The 10,292-nt window shown below is 37.5% G+C and overlaps 1 protein-coding gene across 1 annotated transcript in view; it reads left to right on the top strand.

Moving 5' to 3' along the window:
- Nucleotides 1-450: 450 nt before the first annotated feature.
- The window catches only part of LOC106514009 (solute carrier family 22 member 6), an 18,126-nt gene continuing 8,284 nt past the window's right edge, over nucleotides 451-10,292 (top strand). Inside the window, exons 1-11 of the mRNA XM_014003085.1 lie at nucleotides 451-490; nucleotides 662-1,092; nucleotides 1,167-1,270; nucleotides 1,397-1,551; nucleotides 3,033-3,201; nucleotides 3,483-3,606; nucleotides 4,192-4,307; nucleotides 4,390-4,604; nucleotides 4,702-4,810; nucleotides 5,914-6,117; nucleotides 6,355-6,439. Coding sequence (XP_013858539.1) covers nucleotides 697-1,092; nucleotides 1,167-1,270; nucleotides 1,397-1,551; nucleotides 3,033-3,201; nucleotides 3,483-3,606; nucleotides 4,192-4,307; nucleotides 4,390-4,604; nucleotides 4,702-4,810; nucleotides 5,914-6,117; nucleotides 6,355-6,439 — 1,677 coding nt within the window. The 5' untranslated portion in view covers nucleotides 451-490; nucleotides 662-696. The remainder of the gene's footprint in view (nucleotides 491-661; nucleotides 1,093-1,166; nucleotides 1,271-1,396; nucleotides 1,552-3,032; nucleotides 3,202-3,482; nucleotides 3,607-4,191; nucleotides 4,308-4,389; nucleotides 4,605-4,701; nucleotides 4,811-5,913; nucleotides 6,118-6,354; nucleotides 6,440-10,292) is intronic.

Genomic DNA, 10,292 nt, shown 5'->3' with positions numbered 1-10,292 from the left:
CACACACACACACACACACACACACACACACACACACATACATACACATACACACTCTCATTCAAATTAAGTAACCATTAAAGGGCAGGGAGAGTTTCAGATCTAAGGATTGATGCAGCAGTTCACTCAGTCCTGCAACAACTCTACATTTGACCTCCTGGTTCATATAAAGGCAGAATATTCACTGCAGTGAAGAAATATTTCTTTCTAAAATTTGATATTTTTTACTTTAGTAAACTCTCTATGGAGTTGTTTAGCTTATGTCTCTTGTTTAAATGGATGTAGCATTGTGCTGCACTTTTTAGGCTAACAGTTACATTGGATATTTAAAACTTTTACCAAATCAACAGGTAAGTGTGTTTATTTTACTTTAACACTTTAAAGGTAAAATACTTTGATTTTCACCAAATATTATTTCCTGTATTTTGTCACAGATGCTGGAACAACTCACTTTTGTCATAGAGCTAAAAACCTTTAAGGAATATTTGATTTCTTCAAATGAAAGTTCTTAAATTTTCATATAATACAGACCACTGCAGAAGGTTTTTCCTGCCCACAGCCATCACCATCTACAATAACTCTTTAGATAAATGAGTTACTACCACATCTAATTTCCCTTTGGGATCAAAAAAGTATTTTTGAATTTTTGAATTGAATTGATTTAAACATCTTGTGGTTTCATAGCTGAAGGAAACAATGACATTCGCAGACCTCCTGGAGCAGGTTGGCAGCACGGGACGCTTCCAGGTCCTGCATGTGTCACTCCTCTGCCTTCCTGRTCTGCTGATGGCCAGTCACAACCTGCTGCAGAACTTTGTGGCCATGGTGCCTCCTCACCACTGCAGCCCACCCTCCAACCTCTCCGGGTCTCAGCTGAGCCCAGAGGAGACGCTGCTCATTGCCATCCCACTGGATCCTGCAGGGAAACCACAGAGATGTCAGAGATACGCGAGCCCACAGTGGCACCTCATGGACAAGAATGGGAGCTCAGCTTCAGAGGAGCGTGGTGAGGATGAGGATGTTGTCCTGCAGGGATGCACAGACGGGTGGTCCTACAATATGACTGAACAGACCTCCACTATTATAGCTGAAGTATGGCTGCATGTTCAACATGGTTTTACAATAAGGGTTTAAACAGATGTTTAATGCTTTTCAATATTTGATAGTGGGATTTGGTGTGTGACCTGCGCTCCTATAAGCAAATGGGACAAACTATTTATATGGGAGGTGTTCTTGTGGGGTCTCTTATCTTTGGAAGCCTCTCAGACAGGTAAGAATTATATTTTAAAATGACTTCTAAATATTTAGCATTTCTGGATCAATTAAACTGATAATGACGTTTCCTTGACATTCTTAATGAATCAAATTTTTTATAGATGTCACATTTCTCTCCTAGATTTGGTCGACGTATCCTCCTGATTGTTTCTTATCTGCTCATGGCAGTTTCAGGAACATGTGCTGCTTTCTCCTCCTCCTTCTCCCTATTCTGTCTGTTCCGGTTTGGTTGTGGAATGGCTGTGTCAGGCGTGGGACTTAATACCCTCTCTCTCAGTAAGACAACTAAACAAACAAACAAATAAATAACGGATCATTTGAAAAGGTATCTACTGTACAGATGCTCAGAAACATTGATATAGATCAAAAAAGGATATGCAAATGTAGAAAAACAAAATCAATCATGAACAATGGGAAACAATAAAGAACATCAGGTGAATGAAGGTCACAGCTTGAAGAAACCAATAGCACCACATCATCAGCATAAGCAGAGACAAGATTCTGAATTTCCCAAACCCGACACCCTCCTCCTTATGACTGTGCCTTGAAATCCATTTCATAAACACCACAAACAGGATCAGAGACAAAGGAAGGACTGGTGGAATCCAACCGCACCACGACTGAGCTTGACTTTGTGTCAAGAAATCGAACACAGATCCTGCCTTGGTTTGACAAGGACCAGATAGTCCACAAAAGCATCCTGGCACCCCATTCTCCTACAGTATCTTTCACAGAATGGAGGATCTTGGTCATAAGCCATCTCTAGGTCCACAAAACACATGTAGATTGGAGAGTCAAACTTCTATGACGGAGCCCGAGCTGGGTATAGAGTTGAGTCCAACTACATCCCCCAGCCTCTCACACAAGCTCTAGCTTCTTACTGACCAATGAGGTGACATTTCATGTCCCTAGAGCTATTTTATGCCTTCAGGTCTAGCTCCAGGGAGGTGRCCGTTTCCCTTTTTAAACAAAGTACCCTGTTGCATACATTGTTTGCTATACATGAAGATCTTTGAATCGCACTTGGTCTGATCTCTACTCTGTTTGCCATGGTGGACTATACCAGGGCTGATGGCCCATAGTCCCTGGGATCACCAGGTTAGTTATACTCCTCCACCASTGGACCAAGACCAACAGCATTGCACTGGAGTGATTGAGTGTTAAGTGGCTGGGATAAGAGTCAGCTTCTCTAAGTTAGAGGCCATGGTGTTTAACCAGAGGCTATTGGAATTCCCCTTCTGAGTTGGTGGGGAGTCTTTGTCTCAAGTATCTGGGCATCTTGTTCATGAGTGATGGCGGGATGGAGAAAGAGATGGATTGAAGGATCAGAGCATCATCCTTAATAATGAGGGCATTGCTTTTGGTCAATCATGGTGAAGAAGTTGAGTCAATAGACCTGGGAAGGCTTTGGGGGAGGAGCTAAATAGTGCTGCTGGGGTGAGGGATATCTGGGTCCCTCACCTGGATCTGTTGCCTCCATAACCCAATGACAGATAATCAGTAGAAGATGGGAGACATACGTGGGATAATAATTTTTATGACTATTTTATGAACTGTAAAAATGTTCCAGGATGAGTGTTTGGATTATTGTTAAATTTCACATTCAAAGTAAGCTACATTGAAAAACTTCTTCACACAGATAATACATCATTTCTTTCTTTTTTGTGCCTTTCTAATTTATTTTCTGATTTGCTTTTTCAATTTGACCCTCAAAAATTGGGTTTTCATTATAAAATTTCATGTGTCTTTGTTTAAAGCTGTAGAGTGGATCCCCACTCGRGTGCGGACTGTCACAGGGATGGTACTGGGTTCCTGTTACACTTTGGGACAGCTGATCCTGGCAGCCATCGCTTACTTCATCCGAGACTGGAGGTGGTTAACCCTGACTGTGTCACTTCCCTTCTACGTCTTCTTCCTCATGTCATGGTGCGACACTAAACACAAGACATGCAGCTGGAGTCACTAATTTGGGCTTAGATTTAATTTTTTTATTTTATTTGTCATGGGAATGAATGTCATTTGAACCATTATGTGGTCAAATATCCGGTCAGACTTGTATTAAGTTATGCCTTGTTAAAGCTATAAAAAGTTGAAAGACATGTACCCAAATGGTGTTCATACCCATGATTTTATGTAAACCTTTGATTACAACTTTATGGACTGTAACTTTATGACCAGATCAATATATCCATGTGTTTATTTTGCAGGTGGTTTCATGAATCCTCAAGATGGTTAGCTTTAAATAAAAAGCCTGAACAAGCTGTAAAAGCTCTACAAAGTGTGGCAAAGTTTAACGGACGACACGAAGAAGGAGAAAAGATCGATGTTAATGTGAGAAAGTTTCATTTGTTGGTGTTTTTCAGCAAACTTATTTTACTGTTGAAAGATATTAGATAATTTAGGCGCGTCCGTTTACCTTAATATGTGTTCGTAACCAGTTGAATGTTTGAATGTGAAAAGAGTTAWACAACCACAAACAGRGCTGAGCTCGAATGCACATTTAATGAGTGTCTCTGCTCTCTCCATGCATCAGCCCCATAACCCGGAAGTAATGTTACTTATAACACTTTCTTCAGAATTTGACCGAAGGGGGAYCCCTATCCTATTTCCAGGGTCAAATTCTCTTGACATAATTCCTGTTTTGACTCGTGTTTCTTMTGRATTCAGTCATTATGTGTTGAATATTTGTTCAGGCATGTAGCTACTTCTAGCCTGTACCTTCCGCTCTGAGGAGCCATCTGTGACAGCCACTCAGACTAGTCTGTACATAAAAATCACCAGTTTAATCACAAACATGTTCARACAATGGTTTATAAAACTATATCATGTTTCATCTAAGAAAAGACTATGAAAGTCAGTAAACAACCCCAATAAATGTCTTCACTGTATTTAAAACTATGCTCTTTCTTTACATAGATGCTACAGGAGTCCATGAAAATGGAGATGTCTTGTTCCCAGGGATCATACTCTGGTCTGGATCTGTTCCGCACACCCTACATGAGGATTATAACTTTTTGTCTCAGTACTGTTGGGTGCGTGTCATGATGTTACTGAAGAACCAATAAACAAGTAAAACCCATCTTCAYTWATTCTGCAATGAAACTTTGTTTATAGGTTATCAACCAGTTTTGCATACTACGGCCTCGCGATGGACCTCCAGAAGTTTGGTGTGGACATCTATTTGATACAAGTGATCTTTGGAGCTGTCGACTTTCCTGCTAAAGTTGCCATGACCGCTTGCATGATTTTTATTGGACGTCGGACATGCCAAAGTGTTGCTCTCCTTGTTGGTGGAATCCCCATTTTGATCAACATTCTGGTTCCCTACGGTATGATAGAACACACAGAAACCACAGTGGCCTGTGTGTTTGTATTAACGCTACAACACTGTTGTAGCAATCTAATAAATGTTCTCATTTTCTGCAGATAAACAAATCATTCGAACCTGTCTGGCTGTGTTTGGTAAAGGTTGTCTTGCTGCCTCTTTCAACTGTTGTTTTCTTTACTGTGGAGAACTTTACCCAACTATCATTCGGTGAGTCTTTCTTGGGAATTTCTCTAAACACTTGTAATTCATTTTCATTGTTCAAAATATCTCACTTTACAATTATTTTAATGCAACAAAGTTATGAGTTAAGAGCTACAGTTTGCACCATTTAATTCCACTAAATAAATCCACTTGCAGAGTTGATGTGTTCGTGAAAAAATTCCTGTCAGCAGATCTTAGGAGTTTTATACTGACKTGTAGGAATTTTCAAGTGACCTTTGGCCACACGGAGTCTCATGCTTTACATTCTTTTTTAATTATGGAGTTTATCAATCAAGACAWGACCTGCACTGTAATAATTGTTTTAACAAAACTAAAGCTAAAATGCAGAATCAGTTTGTGAAAACTGAAGTTTCTCCACAGTTTCACAGGATTTAAATGGAAGCTAGGCACTGCTTAATTAATCTACTAGATTAAATCATCATCAGCACATATGAGAGCCTCCATAACACAAAGTTGTTCTTGGTTTTGGGSTGGGGTTTCAAGGACAAACCTTTGTTTTTCTAAAAGGTTTTACAAACTTACAGTACTTCAGAACAAACCAGAAAATATCTGGAACCTCTTTTTTTTTTTCTTTTTTCTTTTTTTTTTTTGGGCACACACGGTCAGAGTCCAAATGTTTTGCTAAAATGCYCAGCTTCAGGTTCAGGCTCACAAATTGTCCGCACGATGGTGAGAGATTGATGATCTGGGCTTGTTTCGCTGCTACAAGCAGTTCTCTGGACAAGAGTCAAACAGGAACTTATCTCTATATCAAGATATTGTAAAGTTGAATGTAAAACTGTGTCTTGCTTTGATTGTGGGTATAAAGGTTAAAAAAGATCACTTGAACCGCTATAAAATCTTTGAGATTGTAGTTGTTTGAAGGGAACAGCAAATCAAGTTTGATCTTCATCTCACTCAAACCATTAGCTTGTCAATCCAAACAGAATTTAACTCTTTATCACAATGAAGTTGCTTAAAGAGCTAGAGCAGTTAAGATTTTAATTGTTCAAATCATTTCCACAGAACCAAACTTCAACAGATCTGAACTGTCTAACAGTCATATACACAACTGTGTGGTCATGTCTGTTTCATTTTTTCTCCCTCAGTCAAAAAGGCATGGGATGGGTGTCTGTGATGGCACGAGTAGGATCCATGTTGGCTCCCTTAATGCAGATCACTGGYGACCACATACCCTGGCTTCCAGGCCTGATCTTTGGAGGAGCTCCAGTCCTCGCAGGAGTGGCAGCAATATTTCTACCAGAAACACGTGGCACACARCTTCCTGATACAATTCAGGATGTGGAGGAGAGGTRAGCTCACTTTATTTAACTTAAGATCACAGATCTCTTCTTGAATTAAAACCATGGGTCTGAAGGCAGCCTAAGCATGATTGTTTTTAGTCTGTATCTGTATTTCCAAAAATGGAAACAATAGTTTTAATAACAGAAGGACTTGTTTTTGTGTTTTTATGYTTTCTTCAAGCAGTTGCAGAAGAACAGAGAATGACACTGATCAATCTTCTWTCTTATGTTTTGTTCTAATCAAAGGGGATCTGGAAGAAGTTCCAAGGTGTCATTAAAGAAAGCATCGAACCTGCAGGAAACTCAGTCGAATCTTCTCAAACAGACTGCCTGAGGRGACTCAACTGCAGCTCTGCTGAATCTTCTGATGAGTTCAAGAGGATTTTTCAAATACAAAATACAAGCAAAATTCTCATATCTCATCTTCTGCTGTAACATTATGTTGTAACAATTCTGGAGGAAATGTATACATATCGTATTCAGATATTTTTTTTGATCTTTGCTCATAATCTTTACATTTTTCTCACAGAACTCAACTACAAAAGATGTGAAGAGCTGAAATGATTTACAACACAACTGTAAATGGGATTTCAGCTTATACTGTATAGGTTTACCTGTGTAATGAACTTGTTCTTTTAGGGCTTGTCTCAGAGTTTCACAAGTTRGAAGGTCATACACATGTTTGAGATAACCACAGAAATAAAACAGACTGTATAACAACCTGTCGTGTTAATGTCTTATCTAAAGGAGATTCTTGGAAAAAAAAGCACCTGCTGTAAGATTAGTGACAAAGGCAGCAGATTGTAGAAAAAACGTGTTTTCTGTTTGTTTTGCTTTCTTAACATAGAGATTGAGTATTAAAGGAGTCACAAAAACGCCTTGATAGCAGTAAAAATAGTTTTTTAACTGCATTCTGCGCTTGTTTTGTTAAGTTTTTCTTACATTTTAAATGTTTAAAACATCTAACTTTACGTAAACTGTGCATTTATGTTACCAGAAAAATACAAGTCTGAAAAAGCAACTTTTAAATTATATATATATTATTGAAAACTAGATCACAAACCAACTGGTTAAAAACAAGATGTCAAACCTAAAAATCTGTTTGTGATCTTTAGGATTTTAACAACTAGTTGTGGGCATAATTGCTGATTAGCTAAAAGCGAATATATTTTTAAAATTTTGTGGCTAACTGCTAACACCTAACAGTGCAGTGGAATTAAAGTTTTGTTTAGTGTATTAGCTTTTCACTAAGTTTGAAAACCATTATCAGAACAATTAGCTTACACTAAATTAGGTTCTGCCAACTTTACGTCCACTAACAGCTAACTAAAACTAACAGCGTTTAGTGTTAGTGAAGCTATATATTTTAGTTATGAGTTAGCAAAGCTAACTATTTGTTTAGTGCCAACAACTGTTACCAACTCAAGGATTAGTTTTAGACTATTTAAATCTGTGGATTGATCTCCCACTTTTCCCTTCCAGGTTGCAGGACTTAAATCTCCATACATTTACAAATATTTTCTTTTATAAAATTTCTTGAAGGAATGCATATTGCCCACCACCTTGAATGCCCAAATATTCAARAGACTTTTACATGATCCATTAGTACTCAGAGTTTGTGTTGGGGATGATCRTCAGGAGTACCACATCAAATTTAATCTCTACATGTGTAATTACTGAGATTTGGATATTACTGTGTTTGCTAAAATGGATGTGCATATTTAGCTGACAGACATCCAAATGAACTAAAACTGACATTTATCATATCATCTGCCTTTCYTMGCAGCAGATATAACAAAACTAACAGTCTAAAAGAGATCTTGATTTATTTTCATAAAGGTATTTGATATGTAAAGCCAAACGACWGGTATTTGTGTGCATAAGTGATAATTACAGACATTTGTGGAAAATCTACCTAATTTCAATGSTTGCTTTATGGGGGATTAGAGATGCAAGTCTGTTTCTCTTAATCCTACGCATTTGTGTTTTCAACAAGCTCTTTTTCTGCTTTGATCAACTTGTTCTGAACTTAATTCTTTGTTCTGCACATTCCTCTTGGCCTGACACAGTTGTCAGGTTGCGGAAGTGATGAATGTTAATAAAGATTTGTTGTTGATGTTGGATGTACAGAAGGATTTTTTTTTTGGCAGACTTCACTCAAAAGCTGCAATAAGATGGCAAAGACTTGTTTTTAGTTTCAGACCAGCTGCAGCTCAAAAACAGCACACTGAAGCTTCCGGTGCCATTTTAGATTTTTCTTTTGTCTCACAGCTCATTTTGTTTTACATTGTATTTGTAGTGCTGTGTAGATTTTGAGCAAAACAAACGAAACTACTTTTGAAGCTGCCAAAGAACAAACAACAGAATAGGAACTTGACAGAAACAGACAACTGCATGTTAAAATCGCTTATAAAAAAGGCCAGAATGCAGCATTGCTGATTGGTGTGATTCGCTTAAAATAAACTTCAACTAGAAATGTTTTTAATGTCTTAAAGTGAAAGGTCYGCTGTTTTGGAAGTGGGGTTCTGCTATGAACAATGAACATCTTACCTGTTGTAGACAGCTCTTTGGCCAACCTCAGTTTGGAGAAATGAAGCGTAATTTTGCCATACATTTCACATTATACAGTTATTCCTGTAGTAATATTATGTTCAAACCTGCTGGTGTGAGGATTCTGTTTTTGTTTTGTATTTTAATTACAAGGGTGTTTTCCCCAGCTMGACAGCAAAATATTTTGATACATTAATACAGGGCTATTCAAATAAATTGCTCAGAGGGGCACAGTTAGAAGTCAACAGCTCAACAGAAGGACAATCATTACTATCCTTCACCATTTAAATTTATTCATTTTGTTGCATTGATTCAAAAAATTCAGGTTTACAAATGATATAAAAATATGTTCATATTAAATTTAATAAAAACAGAAGTCACTCGCAGGCCAAATTTAACACCTGTGGTCTAGCTTGTCAGTTTTGTCAGAATCAGACTGTGTTTTTCTAAACTAAGCATTATCTGCAACAGGTAGGATATTTTTTGTTTATAACTATTCCACAGAAACCCACTTTGAAGGATCTGAAATGTCAGAACTCAGTGGGGAGCACCTGGTGACTTCTAGGATCCCACTGTGCTCATGTCTGATCAGACATTTAACCTCTGTCAAACAAATCCTGTTGAAACATCTTTTGAAACATTAAAGTTGTGCTCAGAGACAAGTGACTGGAAAAAAATTAAAAAGTCAAACAAATCAGTGGGTTTTAAGGGGATCATTTACAATGCAGAAAGTTTGACAAAATAAAACCGTTCCTATTGCAACTTTGCTCTCATATTTAGATTTTCTCATTACTTTTTTGTTCCAAAACACTTAAACTTTTGTCCACTTTCTAAAATTGTGTGTGTAAAGTTTTATGACTATCATATTCATGTCCTTGTTTCCTTTACAGATGTATGACATAATTCCTGACTTGACTTTTTCAGAATCTAAAACATTTCAAAGTCTATAAAAGCTGTAGCCATATTTTAATCTTTTTTCCACATTCTTGTAAATTTTGCAGTCTGAATTACAAAAACTCCAAAAGAAATGCTGAAATATGTTCTTGAACAAAGTGTCACAGCTGAAAAAAACGTACACTTTTTGGTCTTGGTCATTCCCGCTGATAGTTACTTAAGCAAAACCATTTGCTAAAACTAAGAACAGGACACAAAAAGGAGAAAAATGGTGTTTGTATGAGTCGTAGATGCTCACATGTGAAGTGCAAATAATTACTTTAAAACACAAATTACTAGATGTATTAAACATTTTGTTCTATTCTGAAGAATCWTTTCAGCAAAGTCACTCACTAAACATTGTTAGAAGAAAAAAAGAAAGGGTGGGGGGATAAAAGGTCACAGTTCTTTTAAATGGTTGAATATTGATCAGCATCTTTTGCAACTGAAGTCAATCTCTCACTCATTGTTTTTCTGCTCCACTGAACGTCTGCTTTCTTTTTTGTTTAACTTTAAACCAGCAAACAAGTCACTGGAACTGAGAACAATCACAGATCAACAAAAACACAGAACAAAAAAATAGGCCAAATAACAAAACATTTTTTTTTTTGCTGATGCTAGTTTCAGCATGTGTCTCAATCTCACCCACCCCAACCACACACACACACACACACACACACACACACACACACACACACACA

Source organism: Austrofundulus limnaeus, unplaced genomic scaffold, assembly GCF_001266775.1.
Source record: "Austrofundulus limnaeus strain Quisiro unplaced genomic scaffold, Austrofundulus_limnaeus-1.0 Scaffold17, whole genome shotgun sequence".
Lineage (NCBI taxonomy): Eukaryota > Metazoa > Chordata > Actinopteri > Cyprinodontiformes > Rivulidae > Austrofundulus > Austrofundulus limnaeus.
This window is presented reverse-complemented; position numbering and strand designations above follow the sequence as displayed.